Source organism: Tursiops truncatus, chromosome 17 (genome assembly GCF_011762595.2).
Source record: "Tursiops truncatus isolate mTurTru1 chromosome 17, mTurTru1.mat.Y, whole genome shotgun sequence".
In the NCBI taxonomy this organism is placed as follows: Eukaryota; Metazoa; Chordata; class Mammalia; order Artiodactyla; family Delphinidae; genus Tursiops; species Tursiops truncatus.
Genome location: NC_047050.1, coordinates 51,531,027 through 51,549,421, shown reverse-complemented (window position 1 = coordinate 51,549,421; position 18,395 = coordinate 51,531,027). Strand labels below are relative to the sequence as shown.

The following is an 18,395-nucleotide window of genomic DNA, read 5'->3' as shown; positions in this document are numbered from 1 at the left end:
TGTGGCACACAGGCTTCTCACTGCGATGGCTTCTTTTGTTGCAGAGCATGGACTCTAGGCGCACAGGCTTCAGTAGTTGTGGCGCACAGGCTTCAGTAGTTGTGACGCACAGGCTTAGTTGCTCCACGGCAAGTGGGATCTTCCCAGACCAGGGATCAAACCCGTGTCCCTGCATTGGCAGGTGGATTCTTAACCACTGCACCACCAGGGAAGTCCATGATTACTTTTATTATATAATGATTTTCCTTTAAAAATTTTAGATTTTTTTAAGGAAAAAAGAAAAAAAATCAATTGTCCATAATTGCACTGTACCCCTATTTATAATTTTTATAACAAGTGTAATATAAGCACATGGTTGGAGAAGCCAAATGGCTCAGGAAGTTATAAAATGAAGAGTCTCTTTATATCTTCACTGTCCTATTTTCAAGGGAAACCATTATTAACAAATCTCTATTTTGTCCCTCAAGAAAAATGTTCTATGCATGTAGCAAGTTATTTATTATTTAAAGAATTGTTTACACAGAAGCAAGCATGCCACACCCACTCTTATGCATCTTGTTTTTCTTGTCTAATAACAAACAGGTCTTCCGGATCTTTTCACTTCAGCACACACAGGTTCACGTCACCCCTTTTCATGATTGCAGAGTATCCTCTTAGGTTGCTGTACCACCTGACTTAACCAGTCAGTATTGAAGGACAATTTACTTGTCTTTTTGAACGCTTATGTGCAGGATAAGTTGCTAGCAGTATAGTTTTCTTTTTTATGTACATTGCACCAATTCACACTCTCGCTAAATCTTACCAGTGTTTTGCCCCAAACCCTTAACAGACCAGTGTTATCAAACTTTGATTTTCTTCTTTTGCCAATCTGATGAGAAAAATCTTTTTTTCATTTACATTTTTAATTTTATAAGTGAGATTGTATGGCTTTTCAGGTATATTGGTTGTTTATTTTTCTTTCTTTGCCATCTGCCTGTTCATGTCATTTGCCCAGTTTTCTGTGGGTTGTTTTTTTTTTTTTTTGGCTGATTTAATATGATTTTGGGTGGCCTGGGCCTGCAGCAGCTTGAGGCAGGGTTTCAGTTCCCAGCCAGTGATTGAGGTCGGGTCACAATGGTGAGAGCACCAAATCCTAGCCACTAGACCAGTGGTCGGTGACAAGGCCCTGGCCCTACGGCTTTGCAGAAAAAGAATTCCCACAAAGAAAGTAGTGAAACAAGTAAAGTATTTATTAGGAGAAAAAAGAAGTGCAGTATGTGTGGACAGACACACAGGCAGGCTCAGAGAGAGAGTCATGCCCTCATGGCAGTTTGAATCACTTTTTTTTTTTTTTTTTTTTCAGTACGCGGGCCTCTCACTGTTGTGGCCTCTCCCGTTGCGGAGCACAGGCTCAGCAGCCATGGCTCATGGGCCCAGCCGCTCCGCGGCATGTGGGGTCTTCCCGGACCGGGGCACGAACCCTGTCCACCTGCATCAGCAGGCGGACTCTTAACCACTGCGCCACCAGGGAAGCCCTACATATATGCTTTTAACTGGATGGCAGCTCCATACGGACATCAATCAGAATGAAGATAAATCTTTTCTGAAATTATGATAAAATGGAAATGGTATTTACAATTTTTCAGAAAGACATGTTCTGATATGCAAGAGAACATATATATATATATACATATATGTGTGTGTGTGTGTGTGTGTGTGTTTTTCTGAGATAAACACCTATGGGGGTTCTGGGAATAGTTTGCAAAATCTAAAACAAAAATCCTTTTTGGGCTGTGAAGCATTTTTTTTTTATATATATAACATTTCCATTTTACTTTTTTTTTTTTTTTTTTGCTGTGTTGGGTCTTCGTTTCTGTGCGAGGGCTTTCTCCAGTTGTGGCAAGCGGGGGCCACTCTTTATCGCAGTGCGCGGGCCTCCCACTATTGCGGCCTCTCTTGTTGCGGAGCACAAGCTCCAGACGCGCAGGCTCAGTAGTTGTGGCGCACGGGCTCATTCACTCCGCGGCATGTGGGATCCTCCCGGACCAGGACTCGAACCCGTGTCCCCTGCATCGGCAGGCAGACCCTCAACCACTGCGTCACCAGGGAAGCCCCTGTGAAGCATTTTTTGGATTCCTTGGCTGGGCCCGCAAAGCTCTGCAGCTAAGAGTCACTGCTACTGAACATACTTGGAGTAGCTCCTTCTGTAATTACATGTGTCCACTGCTGCAGCTGCTCCTTCATAGTGCTGCTTGCTTGCAGTGAAAATGGCTTCTCTCTCCTCCCTAGAGACCTTTAAATAAAAGATCTGTGTAGCTGTGGGGGGGGTGGGTGGGGGATAGGAGGATGAATTGATGGGGGACTGTTTTGTTTTTGTTTTAATTTGCTGCTTCTATTTGAGCTGGGGATATAGGTGGCCAACCTGAATTAATTTGATAGCTTTGTGGTGACAAAGGATAAAGGAAGGTTTGGGGCTGCTTAAAGCAGTGGTTTAGGCTGGCTTAATACAGCTTCGTAGACGTCAGGATGGCTCTGTTCTCAGAGGCCTGTGATGTTCTGATGTATGAGGAATTCACAGTCTCCTGAAAGGAGGCAAAAATAATAACGTCCTAAGAGACTGAATCACAGGCAGTGTTTTTAAAAACTACATCTAGTTATCAGTCTTTGCCCATATTCTTTTTGTTTCCATTGACCCTTCCTTCTCTAATTCCCGGCCTTACCATCACATGCACAGAATGCTTATTACCCTAAGGTTATGAATAAAAATAAAGCCTCTCGAGAGGATCCAGCAGTACCACTGAACAAAAAACGTAGCTCCCTGATGGTTGGAAAGCCCGCTGCAGGGTGTGTAATCACCAGGACATCGGCATCACAACTATCTTAAAGGTCATCAAGTGCATCCTCCCTGTTTAGTCCTGGAACCCTGCTCTGCCAACCCCAGCAGCTGGTTGGAGACAGTGTTGATGAGGATGGCTTGGATATGCATATTTTTAAATTCCCTTCAGCTTTTCAAGCACAGCTCTTCAATGGCCAAATACTGTTTCCTGTGCTTTGTTGAAGTATTCCCTGTGGCATCAGAGATTTACCAATCAGGTGTCTACACACGGGCAGATGGGGGCAAACACTTCCTTGTCCACCAAAACTGCTTTCGGCTGATGCCATCCAAAAAATCCCTATGGAATATATACTAAAAGTCTTAAAATGAGTATATACTATGGCTTAAATATTCCACTTTTAGGAATTTATTCTAAGGAAATAAACAAGGATGTAAATTTGTATGCCCAAGGATAGCCATTAAGCCCTTGTTTAAGAGCATGGACCCTGGGCTTCCCTGATGGCGCAGTGGTTAAGAATCCGCCTGCCAATGCAGGGGACACGGGTTCAAGCCCTGGTCCGGGAAGATCCCACATGCCGAGGAGCAACTAAGCCTGTGAGCTACAACTACTGAGCCTGCGCTCTAGAGCCTGCGAGCCACGACCACTGAAGCCCATGCACCTAGAGCCTGTGCTCCACAACAAGAGAAGCCACTGCAATGAGAAACCCGTGCACCGCAACGAAGAGTAGCCCCCGCTCGCCACAACTAGAGAAAGCCCGCGTGCAGCAACGAAGACCCAATACAGCCAAAAATAATTAATTAACTTAAAAAAAAGATATAATTAAAAAAAAAAAAGCATGGACCCTGGGGTCAGACGGCCTGGTTTCCCTCTTGGCTCTACTTCTTATTAGTCGTGACACCTGGTGAGCGTCACTCAACTTCTCTGCCTTAGCTGTCCCTACCTCATAGGGTCTGTCCTGTCATGAGAAATAAATGAATTAATATGTAAAAGATGCTCAGGATGGTTTCTGGCACATAGTTTTTGCTTCTAATGATGGAAAAATTGGACATAGCCTACATATTCATTGATTTAGTAAAACAAAATGTGCCATGTTTTAAAGATATTCACATATTAAAAGAAAAACAATTAGGTTACATAATAATGTATTAAGTATGAATGCTGAATAGTTACATGCCAAAAGGTTATTTTTTGGTGATGGAATTATAGACTATATTTTTCCCTCTGCATCGTTGCTATTTTCTAAATTTTCCGCAAAGGAGATGTATAGTATAATAAAAGTTGTCTTTTTAACCCTGCAGAATAATAATAACAGCTAACATTTATTGAGAGCTTACAACAGATCAGGTGTTTTTCTAAGATGGCAGATAGATATTCATTGCTTACAATAACCCTACGAGGCAGGTGCTATGATCATCAATGTCCATTTCACAGATTAAGAAATTGAGGCAGAGAGAGGTGAAGTAATGTGCCTACGTCTTCCATCTAGCAAGCAGTAGAGGTGGGATTTGAACCTGGGCTGTCTGACTCAGGGCCTATGTTTTTAGGTTAGGAACTCTCTTTGTATGATTCTAGTAACCCAAAAGAGCACTGAACTACATACAGCACCCATGGCAATCACCTAGTTGCATACACTGTTTAAAGGAAATGCATTAAGGAGTGCCTCTCACTCCCAGTGTCTTTGTTGCCAGATAATAGATAAATAAGAGGTTTTCAGACCTCCAGCCTTATTCTGAGTTTTCTTAGTAAATGGGGAGAATATATTCAGATCACACAGTAAAATTGCCTTTTCTGTGTATCCCTTAAAAAGAGTGCATTGACTTTACATGGCAATAAGCAAACTGGAAATAGTTTATATTTTTAAAAATCATAAACAGAAATAGTTAAGTAGCATATACATTTTTCACTATCATAGTACTCAAACAGTAAAGAGTCAATATATTGAGTGCCAGGAGCAATAAAGTTTAGAACAAAGTTGTCCCTTCAGTTCAGGGTACATAATTACTGCAGATCAGAGCCATCGTGAGGTAACAATGGGTTTTCAGCAATTGTCTGTTTCTGTTCTAGAATTTCCGTTTTTATGCAGGCAGTTAAATTGTAATTGATGAATTTCTGCATACCTTTTAAAGAGTGAAAATTGGGTGTTTCGGAGTAATAATTTTACATTAGAAAATAATATCTTACACCTGGTAGCTGCAACCATGGGATCTATTTTTGAAAACTGTCCACCTCTATCATTTAATAACCAGCCTGGTAATGTACTAGCAGACAAGGCTGGTTGAATTAGGCTGTCAGGACTAGTGTGTTCCTGGATAGCACTACCAATCATGAGTCCTTGAGACTGTTAAATACTACAGGTTAGCCAACACATTACTCAGAGGCAACTAATTAGGTTCAGGGAGCTTCTGGGAGTTCATTACATCATTAGACAAAAGTCTCTGAAATCCAGAAGGAATAGCCAGTCCCAGTTCTGATAAATTGCTACCTTAATCCTCCCAGAATTCTGCGGGAGTTGGGATTCACTGCTGTCATCTGCACTAAGGGATCCTTCTTGATCTATTTCCCAGAAGAGGCTGACCTTCCTGAGAGGTCCTAGAAACCAGGGAAGGGATTTTTCTCTCTCTTTGCCTTGCTGTCATTGACGTTCCCCTCCAGCAACACTAAAACACCCCATTAGTGAGAGCACCTGTCCACCAGTGGGCTGGTCTGGCTGCATCTTGTCCCTATGGCTCATCTTGACTGTGGGGGAGATGGCAGTGTATAGAGGAACCTCTCCTGCCCCCGCTTCTAACCACTGCCTTCCTGAGGACATGTTATCACAGGAGTATTATGGGATTTAGTCCTGGACAGGATTCATCACCCACAAGTCTTGGACAAGTAAATCAGCTTTGGTTTCCTCAATAGTAGAAGAGTGAGATTAATATCTGCCTTACAAAGCTGTCAAGATGAACAGATACAAAGTATAGAAAGAATTTTGAACAGGGCCTGGAACCTAGTGTGCTCTCAATAAAGACTTGCGATCATCAATAAATGAGGATTACTGATCACTGCTTGTTAGAAATGCAAGGGATTTAGATTATTCATATTTTCCTCAACTCAGAAATGTGATCTGGCTCTGGGTTTTAGACCAGAAGAGTCACAAATTGTGGCATAGGAGTTGAGAAACAAGGTCAAATAAAATTGTGTACCTATCAGATTGATTTCTCCAAAAACATCTGGAATTTCTTCTTTAAAAAAAAAATATCCTGGTTCTCTTCTTCCTGTTGTTCTGTTACCTCTTCCATGGCCCCTGCACTTCCCCAGGCAATCCATGGAATGTTTTCATTATTACTATTTCAGAACTATGTATTTTTTTTGTTAAAAGTGAATTTATATTAGTTATTCTACCACACAGCATGTTTCCAATTACACACTGAACTCTAGTCTGTGCTCAAATGTAACGTGATATTTGTAAACTAATAGACCCCTCCACTCACCCCCAAAACTATTCAAATTTCAATTTCATTCACAGCTTCTGTCACTGTCACTGTGAACTTTTTTCACTCTCTCTGGAAATGTTCAGTTCCTGCTATTTGTTAAGGTTCTGTTCTTCATAGAAAAACTGCAGCTGCAGCCAGAGAAGGTGGATAATCAGATAGTGCCGGTTGGAGCAGTTATCTGCAGCCCAGACTTTCCCCATGACAGCTTCTAGACGGTTGCTTATCTCCAGACCCTAACGTGCCAAACTCAAGTACGGCTAGACGACTACAAAGCCTAAAGATAAACTCTCTGGGAAAAACTTCTTTGGGGGTGACGAGCAGGCTTTTCATTCTGCTGAACGTTGGGGCCGGCACGTTGATGTTCCCGGGAGTGCTGGCGCACAGGGAGAGGCGGGCACTGGGGCCAGACCCGGGTCACCGCTGCTCCTCTGCAGGAAGCCGGCATCTATGAAACCTGCCTCACTGTGCTCCCAAGCTGTGCTTATGAAACGACGCCCTCATGCCTGCGCCTTCTCTCGTCTGCTTTGCGGAAAACGCTGGGAGCCTGGGAGCGCTGGAACCCGGCCACTTGCCGAGTCCGTGTGCAAACGCGGGGAGCCAGGGACGTCGGAGGGCAGGGAACTGGCCAGCGTGTTCTCGGGTTTCATTTCCTTCATGCTTCTCTCCCCCTTTGTTTTTCAGGTAGCGAAGCCGATTTTAGCTCCTCGAGCAGCACGGGCAGCATCTCGGCGCCTGAGGTCCACATGTCTGCTGCGGGAAGCAAGCGGTCCTCTTTCTCACGCAAGTAGGCCCGCCTCCTGCCCCCTGCTCTGTAATTGTTAAGACGTGTTACGCGGGCGACTGACCTGTACTTTGTTTCTCTAGAACCACCTGGATTACTGTGCGTTCCGATTTTATGCTTATTCAGTGAGTGCTTGTTGCTTGGCTGGTTTTTACAGTGATTCACAGTTGGTACTTTTCCCAGCCTCACCTACCTTGGTCACGACGTGGTTGCCCTGTGTTCCTCCGCCCGCGACGCCCTCTCGTGCAGCCCTGGCGCCTTCCCTCCCATCTCTCTCCTTCCCTCACCCACCTGTGTGCTCACCTGAGGATCAGGCTAGTCGGCTCCCACTTCCCACCCTGCCGCCCCTTCATGAATCTGTCCTCTTAGCTGCAAAGCCTCTCACTTCACCCTTTCTTTCCTCTAGCTGAGCTTCCTTTTTCGTCTTTGTGAAAGAAGCATAGTGACCTTCTGGCCACCTCCAACGTTCACGTGGGGAAGGGGTGAAGAAAGTTTGGAGTTCATAGGCCTGGGTGCCCCCTACCCACCGAAAGAGGCAGTAGAACAGAATAGCTAAGTGTGAGGGCTCTGGAGCCAGGCTACGTTGGTTTGAACGCCAGCTCCACCATCTACAGGCTGTGTGGCCCTGAGCAAGTTGCTCAACCTCTCTACGCCTCAGTTTTCTCCCCTGGAAAATAGGGCTACAGTCATACCCACCTGGTAGGGTTTATTGTTAGGGTTAAATTAGTTAATTCAGGTAAAGTGTGAGGTCATTGCTTGAAACATCAGCAGGTGTTCGCCATTGGTGCTGTTTGGACTGGGGGAGAGAAGATCTGTGAGGGAAATGGGAGCCACTGTTCACGTTTGGCAGGACAGCTATTCAGCCCCAGGATTCTCTGCTGCCGTCAGTGGCTTCATTTATTCATTCAATACGTATTTATTGAGCATCTACTGTGACGCAGTTTCTAGAGATATGGCAGTAAACAAAACTTATGAAAAACTATTTTCGTTCTAGTAGAGAAAGAAGGATAATAAATGCATATAAATAATATATATATTTTTTAATACAGGGAAAGGATATGGAGGGTAATAGGATGTTTGGTATATTCTAGATAGGCTGGTTCCTGGAGACCCTGTGATGAGGTGAGCTCTGGGCAGGGACCTGAACAAAGCGATGGAGTGAGCCACACGACACAGGGGTGACTGTCACTTGACTGTCCTGGGCCGCAGTGTCCAAATGTGTAAAAAGGAGATTGGGCCACATGATTTTTAAGGCTCCTTGCTGAAGAAAAGCTGTTTAGTTTCTAAAAGCTTGCATTTCCAGGACTGAGCAAGCAAATGTTTCCCACTTCTCTTAGGTGAGCAGAAGATATGGCTGATACTTATAAAGGGACCTGAGATCCCCAGTGCAGAGTTTTATTGTTAAAGCTGAAGCCAAACAAACTTGTAACTAAAGAGTGAAGTCCACAGTGAAGAAGCACAGTTGTTCTTCAAAATCGATAAATACCGTTTATTTTGGAAATAAAGTGCCTCTGGGATCACAGGATGTAACTATAAACATTCTCTGTACAAATCAGACGTGGCTTGCTCTGAGAATAAGCCATTTATCTCACCCATTCAAGAAATTAGCACATACCCATTGGTAGAAGGCATCAAAGAACAGAGAGGCAAAAGAAAAAAGAAACGGCCTGAAGAGCAGGCCAATTTTGTTAAGCATTTCAAAGGAATTTGTGTTTGTGGTTAAATTCCAAGGTAATGTCAGTTATACTGAGTGACTTAGAGAAAATATTCTAGTCTGGAATCCATGAATTCTCTCAGTGATGAAAAATTGATGTGTTAAACATAAAGTTGTTAAATATAGTTATGTGCAAATCAGATATATGCTTAATAGACTAATATATACATAATAGATATATGCTCAATGGGAAATTGAAATAGGCAAATGTTCTGTCCGTTATGTTCACTTTTTTATCTGACCCAGGCACAGAGCACCATCAGTAGATATCTGGTCTGGAGCACCTCAGGTGTTTCACGCAATCTGTGTGTTCTACAGGACCATGCATTGAGGCTAGCTCCTCTAGATGGGCCGGGTACCATGCAAAACTTTAAAATAACTTATGATCCTTTTAATTGGCTGGTTCCTCCTGTAGTAGATGAATTTTCTTTGTGGAGGATTAGATCCTGGGAGGAAGGCTAGCAGGAACATGTGGTGAAGGGGTGGGGGAAATGAAGGACAGAGGTAGTTGGAAGGAATGTTTTTGACAGGCAATTTTAAAAACAAAACTTAAAAGATTTACAAACCATCTCTTCTTAGAGAAGGCCAACTCTGCTGATATTTCTGAGGAGTTCTCTTCCTTAAACTAGAACCCTAGGGCTTCCCTGGTGGCACAGTGGTTAAAATCCGCCTGCCAATGCAGGGGACGTGGGTTCGAGCCCTGGTCCAGGAAGATCCCACATGCCGCGGAGCAACTAAGCCCGTGCGCCACAACTACTGAGCCTATGCTCTAGAGTCCGCGTGCCACAACTACTGAAACCTGCACACCTAGAGCCTGTGCTCTGCAACAAGAGAAGCCACCGCAATGAGAGACCCGCGCACTACGAAGAGTAGCCCCCGCTCGCTGCAACTAGAGAAAGCCCGTGCACAGCAACGAAGACCCAATGCAGCCAAAAATAAATTAATTTAAAAACAACAACAACAAAGCTAAAACTCTAATCTTAATCAGAGGCAGAGAGAAGTAAGAAGAAGAAAAAAAAAAGCTCGGGATTTGGAGTCAGATGGACCTGGGCTTGAGTTCAGCATCCATTGCTTATTAGGTGCAAGACCCAGGGCCCCGAGCCTCAGTTTCCTGTTCTGGAAAATGGGGTAATAATGGCACCTACCTCACTGATTTAAATGAACTGATAGATATGAATGCTTAACACGGTGCCCAGAACTCAGGAAAAGAGCCATTACATGCTTGTTTTAGTCAATAGTGATAAAAATAATACTAATGGGCAAGATGCTGCCACTGTTGCCGCTGATGATGGTGAATATGATCGTATTAGTTTGCTCAGGCTGTTATAACAAAATACCGTAGACTCGGGGGGGGTGTTAAACAACAGAAATGTACTTTCTCACAATTCTGGAAGCTAGAGGTCCAAGATCAAGGTATCAGCAGGACTGGCTTCTGTGGAGGCCTTGCTCCTTGGCTTGTAGATGGCTGTGTTGTCCCTGTTTCCTCACCTAGTCTTTTCTCTGTGCCTGTCTGTGTCCAAATTTCCTCTTCATATAAGGGTACTAGTCAAATTGGGATTAGGGCCCATCCTAAGGGCCTCATTTTAGCACAAATACCTTTTTTAAAGCCCCGTTTCCAAATACAGTCACATTCTTAGGTACTGGGGGTTAGGGCTTCCACCTGTGAATTTGGGGAGGACACCATTCAGCCCATAATAGTGCTGGTGAGCATGGTGATGGTGGTGGTGACGGTGACGGTGAGGGTGAGGATGTTACCTGAAGGAAAGGGCAATACCTGGAGAATAGAGAGTCACCTGGGAGCCTTCTGAGGATCCCTTCTTCACTTCTCCCTTTCTCTCACTTTCCAGTTTTGCAGGAAGATTTGCAGGAAGGGGGCGGGGCACCAGAATTCTATCTCCTCTCTGTGGGCTGCATTCTTTTTGTCCATCAGACCAAGGGATTTGGAGAGAGCTAGGAAGGTAGCGTCAGATTTGCCTGTGCACGGCCTTTACAAATATGGAATCCTGTCTTCTTCATTGCAAATGTTTTTTATTATCATCCACAATGAGTTTGCACCCACATATGTTAGCATTTGAACTAAACTAAATGTAAGGGACAGAACTGATAATTTAAAGCATGTAGTTTCTTTTTTTAAAGTTAGCTATTACAAACAGCCTAATAGCTCATTTCCTGAAATATATTTCAAGACTCAATTATACCTTAGTAATGTTTGATAGTCTGAAGAGTTTTTGCTCTTTTCTGTATAGCAGATGAGTTCTTACAAAATCCTCATCTCATTTAATTTGTATGTCACTAATCGTGCATCTTAGTGCATGCATCAAACTAAAGAAGTCAGTGGTAAATTCTTCAGGTAATAACCACATACCTAGCCAGTACCTAATATACCTGTTTACAAGACCCAAACAATATATTCCACTTGTATAAAGCTGGAGACATTTCTGTAGAGTTGAGACCTAGATTTAAATCCCAGTTGAGCTGTGAGTTCTTGAACCAGTTTTTTTTTTCCCCTGAGCTTCAGTTATTTCACATAACTGAGTACTGCCTGTACTTCACATAATATAAAAGGGAAATGATCATTGTACCAGTCTTACTGCCATAAGCCTTATTGCCATGATGGTCAAAATTAAGTGAAACAATGTTCATAGAGCACCCGCAACAAGGCTTGGGTCACAGAAGGTTCTCAGCAAAGGTTAACTCAGAATAGAACTCCCCAGGTCCACATGAGGGATAGCTCCTTACTCTTTCTCCTAACTTGTAATGGTTGACTCTCCATCTTTCTCACAGCCACATTAAGAAATAGTCAGGCCAACAGAAGTGAAGCATAGAGAGGCACATCCAAGCCAGAGTACATATTCTTTTCTGCCCCACACCCACCAAAGAACTGCTGAAGTTGGTTTGTCACAAAGCCACCAGCCCATCTGTTCCATATAAAATGTCCTCTTCTCACAAAAAAGGAGGCAGAGTCCATGTGGATGATTTCAAAAGGAAAGAACTTTTTAAGTTTAGAATCTGGTGATGTTTCATTTATATGTGATTTACTGGGTTGACTGCTAGTTCAAATTGTATTCGATTTTAAGTTAGTAATTGTGATTTTGGAGCCAAGTAGACCCACACACACACTCATACTCACATTCACTCATGTTTCTCAGTGAGATGTGTCCGTTGGATACAGTTGTAATCAAAATTGCAAAGAGGGATTGACAAAAATAAGTCCTGCTATATGAAAAGTATCTTGTTCCCTTTGGTTTCCTTGTAATGTCAGCAAGATATATTCCTGACATAGACGTGCTACCCTATTTAAAGTAATTTCAACATTCTCTAGATGCTTCCTTACACTCCGGGGTATCAAATTTAATGGAACTAGATTAACAGGGAGGTTCAAACAGTTTATCCAGAAACAGTACCCTGCAGCTGAATTGCCCTTAACAGCTTGTCCAATGTACTCAACATCCATTCTTTGATTTATTTGCACATCAACTTTGTGAGAGTTATCATATATCCCCAATATTAAGTGGCTTACTTGCCTAAGTTCCTAGTAAGTGGCAGTGCCAGGACTTCAACCCAGTTTATTCCCTTAGCAGTCATTTAGGAAGAACCTAGCATGTGCCAGGAGGTAGTGGGGATGTAAAAGCACAGGCTGTGCTTCTGCCCTCAGGATGCCCTAGTCTAGTGGAAAGACAGACAGACGTGCTGTGGTGAGGCACTGTGATAATTTCCACGGTGAAGCCTGCACAGGGTGTTGGAAAGCACCGGTGAACATTACCTACACTGGCCGAAGGAGTGAGGGGTCCAGAGAAGGCTGCTTGGAGTAGGTTACCATCAGTCTTGAAGTAGGAGGTACCCAGAGGCTCAGGGTAGGAGCAGAAGAACAATTCTAGGCAGAGAGAATAATAAAAAGATGATGGAGAGCGTGGACCATCAGGAAACTGTACATCGTCTGGAATGCAGGGGGAGGAACAGCAGAGGATGCGTTGGATGGGGTGGTGGGGTCAGACCTTGTGAGCTGTATTAAGGGGTCTGGCCTTTATTCTGGAGGCTGCGGGGAATCACTGAATGGCTTTGAGGAGGCCAGCGATACTCAAATTCCATATTGGAAAAGCCACTCTCACCACAGGGACGGCCTCCTTGCTGGAGGGGCAAGACAAGAGGCAGGGAAAAAAAGGGGGCTAACATTTTAAGCAGTTAAATGATAAAGGTTGTGCTATGTCATTGGGGATGGAAAAAAAAAGAAAAAAATAGGTGGTTAAAATTACAGACGATACATTTATGTGGGTTATATTTATCCTGTTTTTTCCTTCTTCTTTACGGGCAAACCCCTTCTCCCCCATCCTCCAAATGAAACACCCTAATTTTCTTACCCGACGTGAGCCAAATCTGAATATTTTTACACAGAAACAGGTATACTGGAACAAAAGCCACATCTTCAAAATGGCCTCTGGAACGAAACGAAACCAAATCAATATTTTACATGGTTTGTGTTCTTAGCAGGCAGCTGGGTTTAATCTATGGTCAGAAACTATTTGAAAGAATAGAAGAGGGAGAGGTTGCCTGTGCTGGTGACACAGGAGAGAAAATATCGGGCAGGTGGGAAGAAGGCGACTTATAAAGCCAAATTGCTCTAATAATTATGTTGCCCTTTTCAACCCTATAGATTGGATTTCCTCAGTGGTGACTAGCTTTTAAGAAGGAACAAAGCGTTTGCATTTGAGTATCTACAGCCCCAAGGATTCTAACATTCTTCATGCTTCTCTCCCAGTCGAGGTCCCCATGGGCGGAGCAATGGAGCTTCATCGTACAAGACTGGCAACAGCCCACCCTCCCCACGGGAGAAGGACCTTCTGTCCATGCTGTGCAGGAATCAGCTGAGTCCCGTTAACATCCATCCCAGTTATGCGCCTTCTTCCCCCAGTAGCAGCAACTCCGGCTCCTACAAGGGAAGTGACTGCAGCCCCGTCATGAGGTGAGTGCGTCTGTCTCCCAATTCATGACTCTTAGTTTGTCCTACTTGGTAAGCTTCTCTTTAAAAAAAAAATTTTTTTTAAATGATACAACTCTTGATCCCCTGCCTTATTCTGTCATACAACACTTCTCTTTCCTTTCCCACACTCAGCTAATCCTTCAAGGGCTGCTGCAGAAAGGACACGAGCCACAGTTTCATTTCTAATAAGGTTCCGCAGTCCCAGGAGTTCCTGGCTAGGCAGTAAAAATGGCACAGCGGCAGTAGGAGGGTCCTGTGCATTTCCCTCCGAACAGAGAAGAGCCATTCGTGTGTTTGCTCACTCACTCAAACATCAGATGTTTATTGAGCACCACGTTGTGCCCAGTACTGTGTCAAGCACTGGGAATAGAGCAGGAACTCTTGGCCAGGCCTAAGAGGGGCCAAGATTCCAGCAAGGGAAGTTTTGTAGAGCACTGGGCGCCTCTCTTACAAAACCTATCTGGTGAGACGACTAGCCTTTTTCCCTGCAGAAGAACGAAAGTTTCCACCAAGTCAGCACACTCACACCAGGGACTGATGTCAGAACAATCTGAATTCAACTAACAACAATCGGGACCTTTAGGCAAGTGGCACGTTGTGTGGAAGCGAGGTCACCTCGCTCCTTCCTGCCCTCCCACCTGCCCCTACTCACTGTCCTTTAACATAATAGCCTGTTACTCTGAACTGCCAGGCAGGCCGGTGGACAATTGTGCATTGTTTTATATGAGATCATCCCTAGGCCACAGAAAATCTCCCTCTCCCCTGTCCCCACCCCCTCCACAAACACCCGGCCCCCAATCTTCCCAGTTTGAACAGTCCTAAGATTGGCAGGTGGATTATTGTCCCCCTTCTGAAGTGAGGTCACACGCTGCTGGGGTTTAAGGTCCCAGCAAACGGCTGCCATTTCTTCTCAACCTGTTAGCTGTGCCTTAACTTTTCTTTTTATAGAAAAAGTAACATGTCGCTACTTCGATTGTTTCAGACGATCTGGAAGGTACATGTCCTGTGGTGAAAATCATGGTGTCAAACCCCCAAATCCAGAGCAGTACTTGACTCCTCTGCAGCAGAAAGAGGTTACAGTGAGACACCTGAAGACCAGGCTCAAGGAGTCTGAGCGCCGACTGCATGAGAGGTGAATCCACATTCCTTGCACGCTGTGGTTTAGGACATTTTCTTTTTCCATAAAATGAAATATGAACCGACACAAGAAAAGAAGACAAATGACTTCATTTAATTTTTGTCACATTTCTTAAATCAGTCTCTCAAAAGAGCTATTTTATAATCCTGCTGTTTCAGGGGTCCAGGGAACCCTCCTGGGTTGGAAGGGATCCTCTGCTTTTTCTGGGTGTGTCCAGCTTTTTTTTTTTTTTTTTTGCGGTACACGGGCCTCTCACTGTTGTGGCCTCTTCCGTTGCGGAGCACAGGCTCCGGACGCGCAGGCTCAGCGGCCATGGTTCAAGGGCCCAGCTGCTCCGCGGCACGTGGGATCTTCCCGGACTGGGGCACAAACCTGTGTCCCCTGCATCGGCAGGCGGACTCTCAACCACTGTGCCACCAGGGAAGCCCTTCAAGTCTTTGGTTTATGATTTGAGGAATCTATGGGAGGGTTTGAATAATCATGGGAGGGAGGTATGGGAAGGCAGTGAAACTGGAGAAGAGTCAAGCCTAAACTTAAAGAAGCAATACTTACAGCATCTCTTCAAATATGTCAGGATCCTGACTACCTGGTCTTCATAAACACTGAGAATATGAGGACATATATTTACACGGACTATGAAGAAATTATATGTAAGGAAGAATTTTTTGACAAATATCTGGAAATAGGGTCCTGTGAAGGATCTAAAAAAAAAATAGATTCCCTTCAGTGTAGGATGGATCCAGTGTCATCTTGCCTGAGAGGAGACAGAATGATCAACATTTCACAAAGTCCTTGCAACATGTAGCTTTTTATGATTTAAATAAACTTTTAAGAACTTATCATTGGTATATGATCAGAACTGTTTTGCACTGCTAAAGCTTATCAGTCTGCCTTCTGCCTTTGGTAGGTAATTAAAAGTGATACGGACTTTCCTTCCACAAGTTGTTTTGTGGACATAGGAAAGAGTAGACTATGGAGATAAAAGCAAGCTAAGAGACACTAATGTGTTCCAATAAAACAATTTCCAATATTAAGTAAAGGACTACCTCAGAGATGTTGCAGGTTCAGTTCCAGACCACTGCAGTAAAGCAAATATTGCAGTAAAGTGAGTCATATGCATTTTTTCACTTCTCATCACATATAAAAGTTATTTCACTACACTAGAGTCTACTAAGGGTGCAGTAGCATTATATCTAAAAACAGTGCACAAACCTTAATTTTAAAATACCTTAATTGCTAAAAAATGCTAACCAGCGTCTGACAAAGCAGGGTTGCCACAAACCTTCAATTTGTAAAAAAAAAGACACTATCTGCGAAGCACGATAAAGCAAAGTGCAGTAAAACGAGGTCTGTCTGTATCGAATTGAGGATAATTCCTGAAAAGTACTTAGTGAAATATCAGACATATGGTGGGCACCCAAAAAGAAAAAAAAAAACAAACAATAATAGCATTTTTTATTCTGATTCTAGTTACTGTTATTATTTTAGCTGTTTTACAGTTAAGGGGGCAGTTCAGGGCTAATAGAATTTCAAAACTGATTTAACCTGTATGTTTCCGGTGGGAGAGCATGGGCTGGGCTGGGCGCCAGAATTGCTTGCTGCCTGCTTCACAGTTGGCCTTTTTCTGAGCAGGGCTTGTCTCCTCTGGCTGTAGGGAGAGTGAGATCGTGGAGCTGAAGTCCCAGCTGGCCCGAATGCGGGAGGACTGGATTGAGGAAGAGTGCCACCGGGTGGAGGCCCAGCTGGCCCTCAAGGAAGCCAGGAAGGAGATCCAACAGCTCAAACAGGTCATCGAAACAATGAGGAGCAGCTTAGCCGATAAGGACAAAGGCATTCAGAAATATTTTGTGGACATAAACATTCAAAACAAGAAGCTGGAGTCTCTACTTCAGAGCATGGAGATGGCGCACAGTGGCTCTCTGAGGGACGAGCTGTGTCTCGACTTTCCGTGTGATTCCCCGGAGAAGGGCTTAGCCCTCAGCACGGCTTCTGGCCCGACGGCCGAGGCGCTGACCCCGGAGGAGCCGGGGGCCAACAGCGAGCTGCTGGGGGAACACAGCGCAGGCCACGGCACAGATGTGTTCGATGAGCTGGTGACAGCCACCACCGTGGAGGCCGGCGACCTGGAGCTGCTTCGTGCCAGCCCTGGGGCAAAGGTCCTCAAGTTGGAGGGTCAGGAAGAGGGCAGCGCGGTGGCAGAGCAGGCCGTGCAGACCGACGTGGTGCCCTACAGCCCTGCCGTCTCTGAGCTCATCCGGCATGTGCTCAAGCTCCAGGACCCCTGTCCCTCCAGCTCCACGTCCCCTGAGGATGAGTCCAGGGCCGACTCGATGGAAAGCTTCCTGGAGTCCATCTCTGCCATCGTGGTCGATTTAACTCCAAGAAATCCAAACTCCGCCATCCTTTTGTCTCCCGTGGAGACCCCGACCGCCGAGGTGGGTCCGGAGGCACGTGGGAACCGCCTCATGAGAGAGCTGGATTTTGCAGGCTCCGCGGAGGAAAGGCTGAACAGCCTGGTCCCGCTGTGCGGCGGGGGCGTCGTGGGGCGGTACTGGAGCAGCAGTTTCCTGGTGGATCTCCTGGCCGTGGCGGCCCCCGTGGTCCCCACCGTGCTGTGGGCGTTCAGTACTCAGAGGGGGGGAACGGATCCCATCTACAACATCGGGGCGTTGCTGCGGGGCTGCTGCATGGTGGCCCTGCACTCGCTCCGCCGCACCACCTGTCATATCAAACCCTAGACAGAAGATGTCACTTCCGTGTGCCAGTCTGTCCCGTGTGGCCTGATGCTAGGTGGAGAAGCAGCGGGTCGACCTGTGGCGGTCTCTGTTCTGTCGTTTTTGCTCCTCGGTATTTGATTTGCACTATATTTAGTTGAAGCCTGTTCACTGTTTAAAACGGGAGGTATCTTCGAAGGCATGGAGACCTGGTTCCAGTACATGTCCCACCAGTGTGATATAGAAAGCATGCTCACGATCTTGCCGTGTCGTCTGAGGTACCCGTACTTATCCTAGTGGTGCAGGTAGAGAAAATGCAAAGTTTGCACTTTCAAGACAGCTTCTATAAGGCTGGCATGTTATCTCCTTGCTTTGCTTTTTGCCGTTTTAAAATGTGTAATTGTTACAGCATTCCAGTGGTCTTGTGCATAGCAGGGGATTGTAACCAAAAAGAAAAATGTATTTGTGTAACTGGTTTGAAGAAGCCTTGATAGCTCTTTAGTGTCTTACTTGGGGTTGATAAGGTTTGAGTGTTTGCAGTTTTCTACTAGATGTAGCTCCAAAGTCTTAAATGGCTTGTCTGTTCTTAAACCTGTCAATTGATGAAACTATATGTAAGGTTTACATTGTATTAACTTATTTTTTGCTTATTATATATAGTGTTTTATTGAAAATCGTTTGTAACCACACACTTCAGCATGATGAAAATAAAGATTAGTGTTTCCATTTAAATAAATGTTCTATCCTATAAAATATTTCTCTCTGGGATTTTACTTTT

General features: G+C 44.6%; 1 protein-coding gene across 10 annotated transcripts in view; it reads left to right on the top strand.

The window, feature by feature from the left end:
- The window catches only part of SYBU (syntabulin), a 72,998-nt gene extending 54,628 nt beyond the window's left edge, over positions 1-18,370 (top strand). For 5 of the 10 annotated variants that reach the window (XM_073794672.1, XM_073794669.1, XM_073794666.1 and 2 more), the window contains 5 exons: positions 6,974-7,076; positions 7,157-7,198; positions 13,544-13,747; positions 14,748-14,897; positions 16,558-18,370. In XM_073794672.1, the coding sequence (XP_073650773.1) occupies positions 6,974-7,076; positions 7,157-7,198; positions 13,544-13,747; positions 14,748-14,897; positions 16,558-17,641 (1,583 nt within the window). In that variant the 3' untranslated portion in view covers positions 17,642-18,370. The remainder of the gene's footprint in view (positions 1-6,973; positions 7,077-7,156; positions 7,199-13,543; positions 13,748-14,747; positions 14,898-16,557) is intronic. The other 5 variants (XM_073794670.1, XM_073794667.1, XM_073794671.1 and 2 more) reach the window with 1 other exon arrangement.
- Positions 18,371-18,395: the final 25 nt, after the last annotated feature.